Source organism: Rhinatrema bivittatum, chromosome 4, assembly GCF_901001135.1.
Source record: "Rhinatrema bivittatum chromosome 4, aRhiBiv1.1, whole genome shotgun sequence".
Lineage (NCBI taxonomy): Eukaryota > Metazoa > Chordata > Amphibia > Gymnophiona > Rhinatrematidae > Rhinatrema > Rhinatrema bivittatum.
In genome coordinates, this window is record NC_042618.1 from 420,244,370 (window position 1) to 420,264,981 (window position 20,612).

Below are 20,612 nucleotides of genomic sequence, written 5' to 3' on the forward strand. Positions count from 1 at the left end.
GAACCTAATAGCGCCCTCAACATGCAAATGCATGTTGATGGCCCTATTAGGTATTCCCGCGTGATTCAGAAAACAAAATGTGCAGCCAAGCCGCACATTTTGCTTTCAGAAATTAGCGCCTACCCAAAGGTAGGCGCTAATTTCGTCCGGCACCGGGAGAGTGCACAGAAAAGCAGTAAAAACCCTTCGGGACCTCCAGTCCAGTCGGAGGTCCCGAAGGGTAACAAAAGTGAAAAAAAAAATATATATAAAAAAAATAAAAAAAAAATAAAAAAATTTGAAGTCGGCCCGCGGCTGTCGGGTTGAAAACCGGACGCTCAATTTTGCTGGTTTCCGAGTCCGTGGCTGTCAGCGGGCTCGAGAACTGACACCGGCAAAATTGAGCATCGGCTGTCAAACCCGCTGACAGCCGCCGCTCCTTTTGACCGTTTCTACCGCCGGGCCTCATTTAAATACTGAGTCGCGTTCTCGGCCCGTTAGATTGTGAGCTCTCTGGGGACATAGAAATGCATATAGTACCTGAATGTAATCCGCTTTGAAGTGTCCAAAAGGCAGAATATAAATAAAACTATATGCCACAATCAGAATTAGATAACGTAGGGGGTCATTTATCAAACTGCTATATGGCGTTTTCGCCTTTATCGCAAATTAGAAAACGCTACTCCTCCACTAACGCATGCAAAAACGCCATAACGCAAATTAGAAAAAGGGGAGGAGTTTGGGGTGGGTTTGATTTGTGAAGTCATATCGCACGGCTTTAATATATGTTTTAACTACACCTTTTTCATTTGTGTAATATGTTTTAGCACATGCTGTTTTTAGTAGCTTTAAGCTCCTGGAGAGCCAACCTAGCTATCAGGGCCCTTCTACAGCCACTGCGCTCTCTACTTGGGTAACATCAAGCTAGGTTGAGAGAACACTGCACAAATCTAATCTTTGTGTGAGTTTTCTCACTCCGAAGATCATCAAATCTTCACAAGAGTGCACTGTTCTGTTCGTATGTCTCACTGAATGTCAAAGTGGCCCCTAACCCCCTACACTAATACCTAAACCTCACCTCGAGTGACTTGGTAGGCCTCATATAGTGGTATAAATACCTACCTACTAGGAGGCTATTATGGCTAGTCTCTCTCTCTCTCTCTCTCTCTCTCTCTCTCTCTCTCTCTCTCTCTCTCTCTCTCTCTCTCTCTCTCTCTCTCTCTCTCTCTCTCCCTCCCAGTGCAAAAAAGCTATTGCAGTTTATGTTAATACCTATCCTAAGATAGCAGTTTATCACAAAGTGTGCTATTACCATAAAACACACCCCTTAATTTAACTCCATCCAGAAATACCCCTGCATAACCTGGCTAAATTTTAGACAAATACTATTAATTTTGAAAGCAAGAAAAAGCCCAGATGGCAGTAAAACATGGAAGAAGCACCTTGATGTTTGGAGAGCTACCTGAGCTATTTCCAAATCCAGTTTTATGTATATTCCATGTTTCCACAGTGCTCAAGGTTCATTAAATTAAAGCCGTGTTGAATTGCTCACAACTCTATCCCGTCCCTCTGCCCACCCTCATACCCATCACGGTGTTATCCAATAATGGGTCTCAAGAAGAAGCCCAAAGATTGACACTGGGGTCAATATTCAGTGGTATTTATCCAGATAAGACACATTATCTGGCTACATGCCGACCTTTCAGTATTTAGCCGGACAACATATTCTATAGCTTTGCAGTTTGGCACCGACAGCATTCAAGCCAGCTGAAAGATGTTGCTTTCCCTTTCCACCCCCTTATTTCTCACCCCTCTGCAGCTGAATAACTAACAATAACTTATAATATTTCAGATTGATATATCTGGGGTGAAATGTCTACCTGCAAGGGGTGGGTGGGGGATGGGAAGGTACTTTATTGTTGCGTGTGGAAATCAGAGTATTTGTCCCCAAAGATGAAAGGACCCTTTTCTGACCTATTCTTTCTTTTCACAGGCATGTACACATTGCCTCTCTGGAAGATGTCCTAAATGAAGAGCTCAAAACACAAGGAACCCTTAGATTATTAACCACCTCTCCCTCCTTTTATTTTTCTCTTTCTATTTATTTATTTTTTTGGCTGGACACAGCCTTGGCTAAATGTTTGCTGAGATGTGGCTTCACAAGAGGCATCACCAGTCTTTTAACATCTGGACCTTAATACTTTTGGGGAGCACATGGCTACAGATAGTGGAAGGAAATCCTAAATCTTTTAGAACTTTTACGGTTAATGAATGGAGCTTGACTCATCTTGTGGTCCACAATAAAACTGGAGAGCTCTACATTGGAGCTGTCAATCGGATTTACAAACTCTCCAACAACTTGACAATGTTGCGGGTCCATGTGACGGGTCCTGTGGATGACAATGAGAAGTGTTACCCACCACCCAGCGTCCAGTCGTGCCCACATGGGCTCATTCCCACCAACAATGTGAACAAGCTTCTACTGATCGATTACTGGAAGAACCGGTTGATAGCCTGTGGAAGTGCCTCCCAGGGGATCTGCCAGTTCCTGCGTCTGGATGATCTCTTTAAGCTTGGCGAGCCCCACCACCGCAAGGAACACTACCTCTCCAGTGTGAATGAATCTGGTACTATGTCTGGCGTGATCATCGAGGTTCCCAATGGGCACAACAAGCTGTTCATTGGGACGCCCATCGATGGCAAGTCTGAATACTTTCCAACACTCTCCAGCCGAAAGCTGATGGCAGATGAGGAAAATGCGGAGATGTTTGGTTTTGTGTATCAAGATGAGTTTGTCTCCTCTCAGCTCAAAATCCCCTCAGATACCCTGTCCAAATTTCCTACATTTGACATCTACTATATCTACAGTTTCAGCAGTGAGCAGCTTGTGTACTATTTGACCTTGCAACTTGACACACAGCTGACCTCGCCCGATTCAACTGGGGAGCAGTTCTTCACCTCGAAGATTGTGCGCTTGTGTGTGGATGATCCCAAGTTTTATTCGTATGTGGAGTTCCCCATTGGCTGTGTCAAGGATGGCATAGAGTACCGCCTGATCCAGGATGCCTACTTGAGTAAGCCTGGGAAACGACTGGCTAGGGAGCTGGGCATTTCAGAGAGGGAGGATATCTTGTTCACGGTGTTCTCTCAGGGCCAGAAGAATCGTGTTAAGCCACCCAAGGAATCAGTTTTATGTCTCTTCACTCTGAAGAAGATTAAGGACATGATTAAGGAGCGTACTCAGTCCTGCTACAGAGGGGAGGGCAAACTCTCGCTACCCTGGCTTCTGAACAAGGAGCTGGGCTGCATTAACTCGGTAAGTGCTTGTGCTTTTGGTGTCTTAGCCTTCCCGACAGGGATCAGCTGCAGTATGAAGTAGAATGTATTTAGTCTAGACTTTCTACACTCTGCCTTCCTTTTCTTAGGTGGCTAAGTATCTTACTTTTGTTACACACCCTGAGCACACATTATACACAATATGACAGTCTGTGATGTAGGCAGCAGATGCTCTGGTCACTTTGCACTGGAGACTGTTCTTAAGATTTCTGCCGTGACTTTGAGATGTAACAAGGGGTTGTCCATTCTTAAGACCAGATTCTTTCTGTAGTTTTGGAGTTTTAAATACATAAATTAGTGAGTAGTTAGATTGTGGTAATGTACCGTAATGTGGTGAACTTGCATTTACTGTCTGAAAGACACATTTTTTTTTTTTCAAGGTTACTTACATCATGCTAAGAACGTAATCTCGGCTGCTGTTCCCTAAACTGGTGATGAGCATGGATTTTCTTTTTGCTGAGTGTATAAATATATCCAGTAGAATCATTCAATCGTACAATTTTGCCAGGGTGAAAGAAGACTAGGTGTCTGTCTTTGTTTTTTACCTTCCTCAGGATTAATAAGCAAGCATTTGCCAGCAAACTTATGTGATGATAAAAATGACACCTTAAATGATCCAGCAGGTTGTGGGATAGCTGTTGCTGATTAGGGATATGCAGGCCCAATTTTGTTTCGGTTAGTTTTGCTTTTGGGTTTTATGGGGGGGGGGGGGGGTTTGTGTGTGTGCTTTTTTTTTTATTTTTCAGTTTGTTTAATGTTCATTTTTTGAAATGAAAAAAGTTAACCCCCTCCCCCCCCCCCCCAAAAAAAAAACAAATCATAAAAGTGGAACAGGTCACTCTGTGGCCTTCCACTCCCTCCCACCTCTCAGCAAAGACTCAGGGCCCCAGCAGAGTTCAGTTGGGGCTTGTCTATGCCCCTCTGACACCCCCTCTCCTGCCCCGCAAAACTAGTTTTGGGGTTTGGGCCTACCCGGTTGGGCTGAGCTGTGCCTAGGATGCGCATCCCTGGCCCTCACCTGTGCCTTCTGTTGGAGGATCACCAAGAAAGGGGCAGGAGCAGTGCTCATAGCTCCTGCCCCGCTGAGTCTTTTAACAAGAAAATGTTACTTGCTACTTGGAGGATGATGCAGAAGTGATTTTGACACCTGTCTCAGGTGTTGCCAGCAGCATTGTATTGTATGGGCCAACATCACTTCAGCTCCGTCTTCCAAGCAGTTGGTGCCATTTTTTTTTAAAAGGACTTGCTCAGTGGGAGCAGGAGTCATCGGCATCACTCCTTCCTCTTTCCTGGTGACCCCCTCCTCATCGAAAAGGATAAGTGTGGACCAGGGAGAACTCTTGCCTCCGCAAGTTCTTCAGGTGGATTGGAGGAGCACATAGGGGCCCTGGATGTGTATGACTCGGCCCAGCTAGGTAGTGAGAGAGGGTTCATAGGGGCCAGGGCAGGGCCTGGTGGGGCTTGGCCAGTCTCTGAATCTTTGTTGAGGGGGTGGGAGTGAGGTGGAAGGCCTTAAGAGGTAATTTTTTTGTATGAAAATATTTGGATATTTTTCGTGAGAGGCCATTTTTGGTTCATTTGGCCATTTGGAACAGCCTCATCTGTCATGTTTTTCATGTTTGTGAAAAATGAATGCACATATCTATCTATTGCTGACTGCTCTCTCCTTCTCTCCCTTTGGCTGCATTTCTCTTCCCACCTCTGCTGCGATTACTGCATTGTGTCCAACATAACGTAACTGGAACACGTTTGCGGTTGAATGTAATATAGTTGCAGTAGCAATGTGTTTTTCATGTAGTAACTGCATTGTTTCTTGGGTTAAAGTTTCCTTCTTGGCAGTCGGAGGCTTATTTGGAGAGAGATGAGAGGCTGAGCAAAGGTGAAGGCCTTTTATCCAGAGAGCGCATCACCTGCCAGTAAATGCCCAGCCCAGAGGGAATTATCACTGTTCTAACATAAAAAAAATGTTTGTTTCAGTGGGTTTTAAGTTTTTTTATTTCGGATACATATTTTAAAAAGAAGCAGTTGATATGAACCTGCTAAGCAGTCATGTTCTCCAGCAGACTCTCGAATTGTCGCCCCACCACGAAGGGGGTAATTTTCAAAAGGATTTACATGTGTAAATGCACTTTACGCATGTAAGTGGGCTTTAAAATATTGCTACAATATATTCCATTGAATTGACAATAGGTTTACCTATGTTAAGTGCACTTTGAGCGTGTCCATAGGCTTTTGAAAATTGCTACAGTAGTATGTTACATTTATGGGCGTAACTCCTTTGAAGTTCACCTCCTTAGTTAACAGGTTCAGTGCCCCTAAATATTTACACGAGTTTGTATGGCAGTGATATATGGAGGTATGCATGCTCTGGGAATGAATGGTAGCCAAAAATTTGTTGATATGCGTGTGTCAATATGCGTGTGTGTATGTATATTGGAAATTGAAATATAGTTGTTGTTTTTATTATTTATTTATAAAATTCTAATCTGTATTTTCCATGTGTTGGTTCACAGCAGCTTACACCATACATACATAATAGATTAAAAACAAGCTAAAAGCAATTACCAATTCAGTTAGCGAGGAAAAAAAAATGATTGCAATTTTTAAAAAATCGTTTCGATTTTCATTTTGGTATTTGAGCAGACTGCTAATAAGAGAACAACACAAGGCTGTGTTGCAGGGTGCAGCACTGGTCCTCGGATGACTGCATTCTTGGTTATGGAGAGAGATGGTTGTCGTTTGGTGCGGGGGAGGGGGGGCGCGCACAAATATTTTAATTGTCTGTTTATTTGATTTGGTGATGTTACACGCGTTAATTCACTCTTGGGAGTTATCGAGGAGATAATCTGATTGCAGATGAGAGTAATAACATGCTTCAGAGCACCAGCTCTCGCAGCCTTGGTTAAAGGGAGGATAGATTACTCTTTCAATGAGAAAGCAACATTTATCCTACTTACAGTCTCTGTCACTTGCAATCTAAATACCAGATCTCAGGAGAGAAGGGTATAGTTTTTAAATCTGTTTTGTCTCTTTTGGCCTGTCTTCTCTCTTTGTATCCCTTTACCATTTTGAAGTTCAGGCTTCATCAGCATTGAGCTGTGCAAGTTAACACAGCCCTGTATGCATTCTGAGCCCCCACCCTTACCTTGATGTCATCCAGATCACTGTATTAAGCAAGAGATGTGACTGACGGATGGTTACAGACCTTTTCGGAAAAGTCTAAAAACTTACTTTTTTTTTTTTTTCCAAGTCTTAAATATTTAACCTTACTTTGTATTTTGATAGTATGTTATTTTAATGTTAAGACTGATTGTTTTTTGTATGTCCTGATTTAATGTTTATATGTTCCACCTAGTATGTTATGCCAAATAGGTGTAATGTAAGAAAATGTAATAGGTAAGAAAAACAGGTCATTTATCTATCATGAAAAATCAGTTGCTTGGGGCACTATGACCTGCTCTTTTGGGTTGGGAGACTCCATGGCTGCATTCTGTAGTGACCAAAAGGATGCATTTCCTCACTGATGGGCCGATGCAATATAGTGCGCTCAGCCTAGTGCACAGCTTAACGCACGGTTGGATGTGCATTTTGGACACGCTAGAATAACTCCCGATGCAATAATGGGATTACGACGTCCAAAATACATGTTGAAGTAAGCGCGTAGCTAATAGCGCTCATCATATATAAATGCCATGTAGATGAGTCTATTAGCTATTGCCCCCGCTGCAGGACCCCCCCCCCACGGCTCTCAACGCACCTTCATTAACTCAGTAAACTCAATGCCAGCCCTGGAGTTGGCGTTAAGTCATACCGCAAGCCAAGGGCTAAAGAAAAAAAAAAATCGTGCTGTCATTGGTTATTCCTGCTTAGTATCATTGTGATACTAAGTGCCACTGCTTGCGGGGATTGAAGCTTACGAAAAAAGGAAGGGCTCGATGATTAAAAAAAAATAAATAAATAAATTGTGGACAAAATATACATGCACTCTGCAGGCATGTGCGTATATTGTGTGTGCGAGTTATCTGTGGTGGGATAAAACGGACAGCTCATATTGAGCGTCTGTATTCCTAACTCTTGCACAGCCACGTGTCCAGGGCGCCCGGTGCTTTTGAGCGCTAGGGATGCACAATTTGTCCCCTTGTACGTCCTTTTTAGCATGGCCACCAGTTTACATACTGCACTGGGCGCCTAGGGACTGAGGATGTGCGCGCATGAGGAAAACGGGTGCTCGACTCGAGTGCCTGTTCTTGCGCACGCTTTTATTGCATCGGCCCCATTATTGGCTGTAGAGAAGCACAGGCAAGAGAAGACACTGGCCAGGCTGGGCTAGACCGATTGTCCCTCTAGCCCAGAATCTTTTCTCAGACAGAGGCCCCTTAGTCACCAGATGACCTCGGGGCATACACAGTGCACAAGGCTCTGACACTGGGAATGACTTTAGAAAGAGAACCCACGGATAACCTAGTTGTATGCCAGGGCCCCTGTATCTCTGTCCGTATGTGCCCTTGCCAACCCCAAAATCTTCTCCTAGGTGAATTAGAAGCTGAACCACTTCTCGTTTGCTGTGAAATAGCTTAGGCAAGGTAGAAGGGGGTTCACCAGCACTAGACCTCTTGAGTAGCGAAGCCTTTTTTTTTTTTTTACCTTGGTTTCACAGCCCCAAGGGACTCGTCGGGGCTCTGGTGTGCTTCCATGTACCCTGCCCAGTCCTTTGTTACTCTTGGCAGGGTATCAGTTGAGTGACTAGATGCTGTGCCCAGAATATCAATGAACCAGCTCCTGCCCACTCTGCTCCTAGGCAGAGTTGTTTGTTCTTGTCTGGATGTTTCCCAACAGGATCCTTGGGTCCGTGTTACAGGTCTTTAAGATTAAAGCGCATGGGTGCATGCCACTAAAGCACCAATTATTCCTCATAAACAAAGTACAATAGGGAGCGCAGGACAGCTGTAGATATAGCGCGTGGACGCCAGTCGCTCCCTGTCGGCTGCTCTTTTGACATTTCGTCGAGGGTGAGCTACAAATAGATCATTTTCTTATTTTGTAAGCAAGCTCTTAAGTGGAATGTGCCTTTTTGCGAACAGTTTAATTATAAAGGAAACTGAATGAAATAAATACACCAGGAGGTTCATGGCTCATGCAAAATGTTTTTCTCTTTTGGCAAAAGCCGAGTGACATGAAGGCTCCCATATAACAGCAGAGCCCAAGTTAGACTTCTATCCAGAACCTGACAATCCTTCCCAATTTAAAAACCGTTCATAAAAATCCACCTACTCCTTCTGTGTTAATGTTCTCTGCCCCCCTGCCCATACCCCTCCCCTCTTCTCTCTGTGGATAGCGCTGTCACTCTCCTGTAACCTTGGTCATCTTACACTTCTCTCTATTTGTTAATGGCAACATTGGAATCACCTTTCCTGTGAACAACTCGGTTGACTTACAGACAAACTAATAAAACTCTAAACAGAACCTTTACAAAATACCAATTTCAAATCACAAAACATAAAGCTTAAACAGACACATGAAATGTCGTTGCAATACAATCAAACATTCTCAATCTCCTGAGCCACTTTTCCAACATACAGGCCGATGCAGTATCAGCGCATAGAAAGCGAGCAATCAACACTGAGCGTCTGCTTAATGCGCACCCAACCACCTCTCCCGGGGACCCAATGTTATAGTCAAATGATTTGCCGCGCTAAAAAGGATGTGCTAGGGGAAAAATGTGCGTCCCTAGCGCCTCGGGTGCCTAGGAGACATGGTTGGGAGCCTGTCTGACCTGCCCTAAGCTCTCTCCCCCCAGGCCTGGCTTCCGATTTGGTCCTTTTCACTGACATTTGTCAGTGAAGGGACCAATCCCCTTTCAGGACAGCCTTCTGAAAGGTGGTTGGTCCTTTTCACTAACATGTGACAGTGAACAGACCAATTGGCAATGTGAAGCCTCTTCTGTATGGAAACTTTGGAGGTATTTACATATCTCTATCGTATCTCCCCTATCTCGCCTTTCCTCAAGGGGGATACATGTTTAGATCTTTAAGCTGACCATTTTAATAGCCACCTTCTGAACAGACTCCATCCTGTCTACATCCTTTTGAAGGTGCAGTCTACAGAACTGTACACAGTATTCCAAAAGAGGTCTCACCATGGACCTATACAGGATGCAATATCACCTCCTTTGTTCCTTTCCTTATCCATTTTCTGGCGTCTGCTGTTGCGTTATCCACTTGTTTGGCCATTAGATATGATCACCCCCAGATCCTGCTTTTCTTCCATGCTTAGAATTTCATCCCCTAAACTGTACCACTCCATTGGGTTTTGCAGCCCAAATGCATGATTCTGCAATTTTGTAGCATTAATTCTTGGCTGCCATACTCCAGATCATTCTTCACAGTAAATAACATACATGCTAAAGTAATTCTTTGGTTTATTTTTGAGTTAGTCCATAAAAAGGCTACTTTACTTCTAAGAGGGATTTTTTTTTTCTTGACTCGATGGTTTCCCCCTGCTGCTCTGAACTTCTAGCTCAGTTGGAACCAGGACTGGGATCTGGTGTCATGAGCCCTCATTCATCCCTACCTTCATATTCTCCATGGCATACTTCCCCACCCCACCCCCCCAAAAACCAAATAAAACAAATCGTACCTCGTCTGGTCATTGGAGTGATGGTCCTTGGCTGGGAGCCGTACATCGGAGCGCCTTCTGGAATCCTGCAGTCATAGGCCTTGAATCTGGTCAGTAGATGCCCACACCTTTGAATAACGAGCTGAACCCCCTTCTCCCTTCTGGGGGCTGTGGACACTGCCTCCACTGCATCCCCAGTCCTAGCTGACTTGGGGTGTGGAAGACTAGACTCTGATCAAACCTGGGATCTTCCGCATGACGGAGTATGGCACGGCCACTGAGCCTCTGGTTTGGCCCTTAGTAAATGTTCGGTTGTCAAGAAATCACATGTATCCAAACCTGGAAGAATTCTCATTGTTGGATGCCACTGATTATAGCCTAGAAGAAAAGTAGAAGAAACTTTGTAAGTTTGTCTCTGGAGGCTTTCAGAAGTCAAACACCTCTATATATGGGTTAATGAAATCTGTGTGTCCTAGAGTCAGTAACAAGGCCTCTATCACAAGAGTTTGCTGAGAGAAACCAACATAGCTTGTCCAGATTAATAAATGTCCACGCTAAACCAGAACTGAAATATCTAATGACACTGTGGATGGACTTGGTGCTACTGTTTAGGGCTACCTAAAGTTATTTTACTTGGTCCAGCTTTCACCTATGTCTGAGAATAAGAATGGGAATTCTTGTATCACTGCCCCGTGATCACTTGTAATTGGTGAGTGAGTTTGATTCTCGTTTTCTCAAAAATCACATCCATGGCAGCGCTATATGTGGCGAATGTGGAGGCAAATCTCTTAAGAGCGAACATACTGCGTAACTCTTGTAGAGTCAGCAGTGACCCCTCATGGCAGGGTTCATGGTCTGGAGTGGTGGCACTAACTCTGAAATTTTAGTTTTTTTGGGGCCTACCGAATTCCCAGCCATATCGGTGAGCCCTTAAAAGCAGCACTAAAGAGATTTTAAGATCTTTTCTCAGCATTTCACATACACTAAGTGATAGTCCTAGCCCGCACCCACTCCCAGCATACAATACACGGACCTGGGTGGATGTTGACTGGAAAGGCCTTACTTTGTCTACTTGGGTTGTTGGAGAAAGACAGCGAACAGCTGGCTGACAAGTTAAGGAGTTTCTGTCAGCAGCACAGGGCTTTAAGATCCAATTTTGTTTTCACACTAATTGAGTTTTGGTTGCAAACGATTGAATTATTACTCTGGGGTTGCCTCCTGCCTCGGCAGTGTGAGCCTCAGTCCCAGCTCTTTGTTCTGATTTTTTTGTAAGTGGGGCTGAAAAGGCTCCATAAAGAGGGCAGCATCATGCTGACGTCTTATTTTACAACTGGGAAAAACTTTTCCGAGCTGAAGTACAGGAACAGGAAGTGAGTTTTTTTGGGAATGTTTTCAGATTTTATTTCTCTCAGTTGGCTTGTTCTCCCAACCTCCTGTCTTCCTGCCTACATAAGACATGCCGTGCTGGGTCAGACCAGTGGTCCATCGAGCCCAGCATCCTGTCCGACAGTGGCAAGGCTGGGTTGCCCGGATGGCAGAGCCCAGTTTGAAAGTGTTTTCATGTTGATCTCCCTAAGAATTAAGGGACTGAGAAACCAAAGTCTTATCTGGCTAATTATTTATGGACCTGTCCTACACAAGCTTGTCCAAATCCTTTCTTTAAACTCTGTTATGCCCCTAGCCTTAACCAGATTTTCTTGCCGTAAGATCCATAGCCTGATTACGGGACTAAAAAATACTTTTTAAAATTTGTTTTAAATCTGCTGCCTGTTAGTTTCAGGGAGTGTCCTCTAGTCCAGTGGTTCCTACTATTCCATGGTAGCCACTCCAGTGGCTCGGTGCTCTCCACTCCCAGCATGGTCCTCCTTATCCCTCCTGGTGCGAGCCTCCATACCACCTCCTCCCTCGCTGGGCACAGCTGTGAAGTTAAAAGCTAGCTTGAGGTTGCGCATGTGCAGCATTTCAGCCGGCAGTCAGCGTATTTTTAAAGCTTGCGGGCTGACTGGCTGCACCGATCTCGCAGGAATATCATGGCCAGTAGACCTGCGATTTAAAAAAAAAAAAAAAAAAAAAAAAAAAAGCCCAAAAAACTAACTTGCATTGACTGCTGGTGAAATGCACATGCACTTCATTCTGCTAGCTAGAGGGATGGAGTTTGCTTGTCGCCTCAAGCCATTTTTTTTCCTTCCAAGATCAGGGGTAAGGGGGATAAGAGCACTGAGCCACTTCAGTTACCATCACAGCCCATGCGCTTCTCTTTGCTAGGGGGAGGAAAGTATTGGACCTGAGAGAAACTGCCATTGCCAGGAGCCCTGGTGAAAACCCTGATACTTCTGCTGGCTCTGCCCGAGAGATGCCATCAGTGCTGTGGGCACCTGGGAGGAAAGAGGAGAATGAGAGAGAGGTTAGCAAGTAGCTTATTTAAAACAAATCCAAGAGAATTCTTTTTCACTCGGGGGGGGGGGGGGGGGGCGATGCTGAAAAGTCAGCGCCTGCTTTTCGGGAATAATATTGCATCGGGCCCCTCAGTGCATAGTTAAGCTCTGGAATTCATTGCCAGAGGATGTGGTTACAGCAGTTAGTGTAACTGGGTTTAAAAAAAGGTTTTGGTAAGTTCCTAAAGGTAAAATCCACAAACTGCTATGACTGTAATTAATAAGGAATAGTAGCTTGTGATCTGTCTAATATTTGGGTACTTGCCAGGTACTTGTGACTTTGGATTGGCCACTGTTGGAAACAGGATGCTGGGCTTGATGGACCCTTGATCTGACCCAGTATGGCATGTTCTTATGTTCTTTATGTGCTTGGGGGTGGGAGTAAGAAATTGAGTGGCGAAGGAAGCACTGAGTGAAGAGCTGGAGCACTAGGAAGCTGATTTATTTTCTGGGTTAGGATAGTGAATGGAGAGATCTGATCGCTGATGAGAGGGGATGCTAGGAGTAGGAGAGGCAAAGAGATGAGGGAGGGAAGGAGCTCTAGGAAATAGGTAAGAAGAGGAATCCCTAGTCAGAAAGATATGAGAGACTGGAAGGAAGGGATAGGTTGGGTGAAAGGGAGCACTGAGATAGGAACGTAGATGCAGTTAAAGATGAAATATAGAAAGTTGGAAAAAATGTGCCAGGGGGAAGGAGTGGGTGAAAGGATCATGCTGACGGTGAGAGAGAAGATCACGTGGTTGGGGCGGTGCAGTGAGAGGCTTGAGCAGGCTGGGAAGAGAGACTGGATCGTGGTTAGGGCATGTACTGAAGACATCGCTGGGTCCAGTCTTCCTCCACCCCTCCCCCATGTTTCTCTTGCCTCCTGGCTCCCACGCACATCTGCAGTCAGAGCATGAATGGAAAAGCAGTGGAAGAAATGGGAAAAGACCCTCTTTCTGGGCAAAGATGAACAGATGCAGAAGCAGTTTGGCTGGATCTGAGCAATGAACAGTGGCAACTTTCTGCTCTGGAGCCAGCCCAGGGTCCTCTCAAAGGCAGAGCTACACTGGCCTCATCCTACTAAAACGTCTAGGACCCCTGACTAAAACCATCCTGCTTCGTGAAATAAAGTGTATTGGCAGGGCTGTGTGTTTGTGGAGGGGAGGGGGGTTTTGCAGGGAAAGATAGATACATTGATGGGGGGGGGGGGGTCCTTGGTGCTGGACTAGCACGGGGGGCGCTGCAGAACCAGGAGAGAGGTCCATTGGCAGAGCTTGGGTGTGTCTGCACTGGAATAACGGAGGGGCACGTCAGAAGAGAACAGAGGGGCATTGGCAAGATTTGTTTGCAAGGAAGTTTGGATTGCACCAGCTCCCATTAATCTGGGCCTGCAGCCAGTATTAATCTCACATTATGTAAGCACTAAGCAAAATTAACTTCATACGGTATTTTGTGCAAAGAAAACATCCCCGGGATGCAGCGACACAAAGCCTTTAAACTGGAGCAGATGATTTCTGTCAATACTCCTTGAATGAAGGGAGGCTCGGGTTCTCAAAGGGCCACGGTCTAATCCATTCCTACGGTGAAGCCGTCACTACAGTGGAGGAATAGAATTTAATCAGCATCTTTCATTCAGCCACGATCAGTCAGACTGGAAAGTACGTGCAGCCATCCAGTGACCTGGCTGACGACAGGTCGCTGGCTTGCATGACCTCTTGGGAAGGTGGGGTCTGGGGGCAGTGGGGGAGAGGGGGGATGCTTTTTTTGTTACTCTTCATCTGTGGCTGAGTAAACTGAAGTAGGGGCAGACCAGGGGCATAAGCAAAAGGTACAGAGTTGAGAACCGATGTACATCAGGGGCCTTTCTGTAATCCAGTAGCCTAGATCACCTTGTTGAAGTTGCTTTTATTGAATTGGTTTCTGAGATCCAGGGACAGAGGGCAAAGGGTCCTTAGAGCCGATCCAAGTATTTCACCTTCCTCCAAGCTTCTAAGAACAGCAGAGAGCATCAAAGCAGTGCAGAAACGCTGGGGGCAAGAGGTGGACTTTTCTCGAAATCCCTCTTGCATGAAAATTGAATTTGTGGCCAGGGAACAGTGGGGTCTGAGAGGTGAGGCGGTCTGTGACCTCTCCATGGGGGCCTGGCAAGCACAATGTCGGGGGCTGGGCTCATCCTGCTTAGAGCATCCATTATCCAGGGATGGTGGATTTGCCGAGCATCACATGGTGTTCCTTCTCCTGGCGTTAATTATCATTTATTAACTTGATGTTGTCACTCAGCGGGAGCCCACAGGGGAAATTAGTGAAGAACAGAATCTGTGTGAGACATGAATAATCAAGAAGTGGAGAGAGAGTATCCTGAGAATGTGAGGGCCAGCGATTCTCCCTCTGTGCTCCCTCCCGAGGTTTGGGGAGATGCTGATAGGGACTTTTCTCTGTGTGACCTTGTCCAGATCATTTTAAAACTTCCCAGGGCACAGAATAGAGACTTTGGCAGACCTAGGATGAGAACGTAGGAGCGCTTCAAGTGGAGAATAGCTCCTGGGTTATCCCCTCGTCAACCCTGCAGCATGATCTTTGCGGGCCTACCAGTTCCCTTCCTACTGTCACCAGGTGCTTCTTCGGCTCCTAAAACAGATGTTCTGATACCTGTGCACCTTACACATCTCTCCTCTCCAGCTCACTTTAGTCCCATGACTTTACCTAAAGCAAAACATTGGAACGCATTTGGGAAGCTTGTATACTGCGTCCATTCTCACCATCACATGGCTCTGCCGTATCCAAAGCCCCGCCTCCAACAGGGTTTTGTTTTTTTTTTTAATTTTTTCCCCAGACGGATTCCGAGTCCTGAGATTGACTTTCTAGCTTCCAGTCCCAGTACCACCCAGCACCGTCACCCCCACACGCCCTGTGTGTTCTACTGTTGCCCCTCTGAAGGCGGCTTTTGCTGCAGTTGCAAAATACAGCTTAATTTTTGGGTCTCCCCATTTCATGTCTCTTAAGTGTTTGGAGGGAGTTTCCGCAGACTTGGCAAAGGACTTGGAAGACGATGAGTGGCTCTTTCCAAGGGTTGTGATGTGCAACCAAATGGCTGAGCTCTTCGGCAAAGAGGGTTTCCAGGCTGGAAACCATGAGGCTCGCTCTCAGAGTGCCAGGGAAGGTGGGGGACCAGGGGGATTGGAACAACTTTCATTGCTGGAAGGTGGGTGTTCTGCTAAAAGCTTTCTGCTGGAAATTGGCAGCAGTGAGGAACCCTCTCCCTCCCCACTCAAACCCCCTCAGTTGCAGCACCTGTCACCTGGTAACATGCTAGGGTCTCCTCAGTGCTGTAGCATCTTGCATGACTGCTGTGCACCTTCTCTGCACGTTGCATGAAGCTACCTTTTGTGCTTTCACAGGGACCACACAGGGATCCTTGGCCATTGCCTGACTTGGAAGCACTGGGGCACCCAGGTTTATCTCAGTGCAGCTGCACTCCTCAGACTCTTGGGTGGGGGAAGATTACGCAGATGAAGAAAGTCCTTGCAAAGTCTAGAAGGTGCCAGACGCACTTTCAGAAGTCCTGTTCAGGGCCCTTCCTCTTCAGTTTAAACAGACGTTGCATTTATTTTCTAATGAAAAATTATTCACTTTTCGGCAGAGTTTTAATTTGGTCTGGCAGAATTTGTGATCAGCCTGGACTCTCCTCAGGCCTGGTCCAGATTTGTCCAGCCACAAAACCTCAGCTCTGCCCTCTGCCCTCATTTCCTGTCCTAAGCACACAATAGCACTTCTCCCATCTTTGTGACATGTTGAAAATCGTCCCTTCTCTTCTTTACGGGATAATGCAAAGGTATGAATTCCTTTTCAGGACCTTAGCATTTACTGCAGCCTTTAATGAGTTCATTGGATTACTTTGCTAATCCCTTGAATGTTACCTTAGTGAGAAGAGAGAGGGATTCCATTATGTGATGTTTTAACTGGTGGGTTACTTGCTGATTAATAAAAGTAACTTGCATTAATCTTCCATTTTGCTGTCAGTTCCCTCATTGCGCCAGTAAATGAGCTGGAAGTGAGATACTGAGATACAGCATCCCCCTGCTTCTTGGAGCCAGGCCTCCTGTGGTGCTTTTCTCCTGACACAACAGCCCCTTAATTCAGGTTCTGGTGATTTTTGCACTGCTGGATTCCAGCTTCAGTTAGTGAGTCACTGGCTGTGTGTGCGCGTGCATGTGTCTTTAAAGTTCTCTTGTTTGCTCCCTGAAGGACCTGGCGCTGGTATGTTTTGCACATAAGCCAGGCTCCGGGGAGATGGCTTTGGCCTGCTGCAAATTCTTTCTCTGTGCCTGGGCCCTGAAGCTCTTGCAGTGTGGGTCACGACCACAGATGCGGACATAACTGTCGCCGCTGTTTAGGTGGTTTCTTGGCTGTGTCTTCCGGAGGGTGGGAGATCCCTGCCCAGCCTAGGTCACGTTTGTGGGAATGCAGCTTGCATATCCCTCAGGATACCCCGACTGGACTGCCTGCCTAACTTCCTGAGATGAGGAAGGCTTCTTAGAGTGATGCATGGCTTGCTCTGTGTGCTGGATGCCGCGATGCTCGACTGAAGTCTGGTGTTTTTTGGTTCTTTACCCTTTCTGAATGTGGTTCTTCTATGCAGAAAATCAGTCACCCTTCCTGTCATGCATGCATAGCACTGCTTGCACAGCCTGTTCTGCTGCAGGCTCTTCTGCACTGCATTTGGAGCATATCTGCTGTCCACCATCCCCCTTTGTGTCGGTGACTTGACTTGCATGCTGGGTGAGGAGCCCTTCGGTGTCTCCAGCACTGAATCTCGGGAGGGCTTCCACACTACCCTGCCTTGTTTGGCTTTCACCCTTGGGTACCCCATAGCGCCAGACAGTAATGGACTGCAGGAAGTCAGACTCTCTGTGATTGAAACCAGTGGTGGGCGAAGCAGCCATGCGTGGCATTCATCGGACAGTGTAACCAACCAAGCATGGCTTCTCTTCCTTGAAAAAGGAAACCGTAGGAGTATTTAGCTGGAGAATCCCTAACGAGGCGGTTTGATGGTAATGAGCTAATTGTCAGTATAATTATTTATCGCCGGCGCGGATGTGCTTGCTGCGGAGTGGCGCTGGCTGAGGAGGTTTCAGAGGCAACGGGCGTGCAGCTGTATTTGTCGTTTCCCAGAGAGTTTGTTGAGACAAAGCAGAGAGGAGTAAACACCATAAACATTTATCCTCTTGCATATTCAGCAGCAGATGAGGGGTTCTGAGCCGCAGATTGAACTGCAGGGAGAAAGGGAGTATGGCGCGGCTGCTATGATTCTGCCTTGGCTGAGGAGCTGGAGGGTGGGAACGGCTGCCAAGTCTCCCGCTCTTTGCTGGTTGCACTCCAACCTTGGGGCGATGCGAGGCTGCTGTTGACGCCCTTCTGCCGGCCCTGCAGCCGACTGGCCTTGTAACTCTGTGGTTAGGACACCCAGATCTGTATTCCCTCCCCCCCCCCGTCACATGCTCACTGTAACATCTTGAGTGAAGCCACATACGGCTTGTTTCTTTCACTGCGGGCTTCCTTTTTATTTTATTTTATTTTTGCCCGGCTAGCCTTCTTTAACTCCTAAGCCTTTAGCTCTCTTCTTCTCACTGCTCCAGTAAGAGGTGTGGGAATTCAGCAGCTCTGATGTGCTGGTATTTAACCCCCAATCTTCCCAGCAGCAGCTGCTGCTGCTCCCGCTCCCTCCAGAGCAGTGGCGTAGCCACGGGTGGGCCTGGGTGGGCAGGTGCCCACCCAACTTAGACCCAGGCCCACCCAACTAGCACCGGAACTGCAAGGCTGTCGCGGGGATCCCATCCCCGCGACAGCGAACAAGAGAACCCACGCCTCGCGCGCCATCACGGCACACGTGGGGAAGCGCTGCTGCGGCCGTATGGCCAACCGGTCTTCCTGTTCGGGGGGGTGGGGGGGAAGAGGAAGCGCCACACGCAGCTTCCGCTTCCTCCCCCCAATGCAGGAAGATCAGCTGCCTCTCCTGCTGCCACCCGTTCTCCTGCTATCTTCGGACCAAACGGCCCGCCGAACTTCCTGTTTGGGGGAGCGGAAGCGCTGCGCACAGCTTCCGCTTTCTCCCCCAGAGCAGGAAGATCAGCTGCCTCTCCTGCTGCCACCGGCCTCCTGCTATCTTCTTCGAGCGTCGGGCCGTATGGTCCGCCGATCTTCCTGCTTGGGGGGGGGAGGGAGGAAGCGGACGTTGTGCGCTGCGCTTCCGCTCCCCCCCCCCCCCGCGACAGGAAGTTCGGCGGGCAGTACGGCCCGACGCCCGAAGATAGCAGGAGGCCGGTGGCAGCAGGAGAGGCAGCTGATCTTCCAGCTCTGGGGGAGAAAGCGGAAGCTGTGCACGTGCTTGAATGTGTATGTGTGGATGAGAATGGGAGTGTGTGTGGGTGAAAACTGGAGCCTGGGTGTGTATGTGGGTGAGAATGGAAGCTTGAATATGTGGGTGAATGGGAGCTCGAATGTGTGTATGTGTGGTTGAGAATGGGAGCCTGGGTTTGTGGGTGGGTGAGAATGGGAGCTTGAATGTGTGTATATATGGGTGAGAATGAGAGCCTGGGTTTGTGTGGGTGAGTGAGAATGGAAGCTTGAATATGTGGATAAGAATGGGTGCTTGAATGTGTGTATGTGTGGGTGAGAATAGTACCTTAAATGTGTATATGTATGGATGAGAATGGGAGCTTGAATATGTGTGGGTGAGACTGGGAGCATGGGTTTGTGGGTGAGAATGGGAGTCTGGGTTTACGTGTGTGGGTGAGAATGGGTGCCTGGATGTGCGTCTGTGTGTGCATAAGAATATAAGCCTGTGGAGGGGTGAGAAAGTAAGAACTTGAATGTGAGCTTGGGGGGGGGGGGGGGGAGAGCATATGAGAGTGACAGCTTGAGTGTGTGAGAGGGAGTCTGTGAGAGAAAGCGTGTATGTGTGTGTGTGTGGAAGGGAAGAAGACAGTAATAGAAGAAAGACACTGAAAAGGAATTAGGAAATGAGCTATAAGGGAAAAAATGGGAAAAAGAGACCAGGACCAACTGATTAGAAAAATACAAAGATCAGACAACAAAGGTAAAAATATATATCTATATTTTGAGATGTTAGCAATTTAAATATAAGCAACACAACCGCTCTCTCAAAATTTATGGACAGGTAGGAGCCGTGTATAAAATCGTAATAATAAGAAGGCTAAAGTACCACAAATCACCGTGAATTATGTTTGTATCATTAAGTAAACCTCATACTTAGGCGTAGATGTGAATGCTATGCTGCATAATTTGGCATTATTTATCAGTAAAAAAACAACTAGTAGACCTGCATGCCTACAGCCCACCCATGTTAATCTTGTGCCCACCCAAAAAATCAATTCTGGCTACACCACTGCTCCAGAGCCTGCTGGAAGTGTAAAATCTGGTCAGGAGACTTCACCGAGGGAGACCCGAGTTCCCCTCTCAGGAGCCGCGAAGGGTGGCTTTTGCCAGCACAGAGAATAGCTTGGAAATCCTATCCAGGCCACTTGTGTTGCTAACTGAGCTATTGAGCCATGCCAGATGCCTTTGTTAGGAACATGGCTTCTTCTGGACTTATCTGTGATTACATCCAGACTGCCTATCGCTAATCTCTACCCCCACACCTAAACGTATTGGTTTAACAGACCGGATTTCACTGTAGACGTTCTTGGGCCTGGCCACCTCACTCCTCCTCCCCCCAAGTATCATGTGGCCTAATTGCTTGAAGCAGGCCAAACATGCAAAGGTGAATCCATCCCCTCCCCCCAGCCCGCCTCACTGACAGCTCCTGCCGTAATCGCTGTGAAAAGTCAATACCCTGTGATGCTCTGCTTGCAGAATCCGGCCCCCGAGAAAGCAGAGTTAATCCCCAGGGGTTGCACTAACCAAGTTTCTGGAAGTAAATTGGACCCCTGATGGAGCTCTTAAAACGTGGCTTTTCTGTTCACTCTGTATTCATTAACTGTTGGTTAATTGTTGCTTATGCATTGGAACCGTTGGATACTGAGGCTGACATTCCTCCTACAGTTTGCTCCCTCCTGGGGTTGCCTGTTCCCTCTTTTCCCCCTCCCCCCATCTCGGTCTTAGTCGCTCCATCTCCCGTGTCAGTGGTGTGGCCACTCCTTTGGGGGGATTTGGAATCTCTCCTATTCTCTCTCCCCCCCCCCTTTTTTTTTTTTTTTAAGTGTTTCTTGGGTAATTTCAGGTCCCCTGCGCAGGTTGCCAGTCTCA

The 20,612-nt window shown here is 46.9% G+C and overlaps 1 protein-coding gene across 7 annotated transcripts in view; it reads left to right on the top strand.

Moving 5' to 3' along the window:
- Nucleotides 1-20,612, top strand: part of PLXNA1 (plexin A1) — a 644,822-nt gene that overhangs the window by 67,400 nt on the left and 556,810 nt on the right. For all 7 annotated transcript variants that reach the window (XM_029601328.1, XM_029601329.1, XM_029601330.1 and 4 more), the window contains exon 2: nt 1,973-3,295. In XM_029601328.1, coding sequence (XP_029457188.1) covers nt 2,117-3,295 — 1,179 coding nt within the window. In that variant the 5' untranslated portion in view covers nt 1,973-2,116. The remainder of the gene's footprint in view (nt 1-1,972; nt 3,296-20,612) is intronic.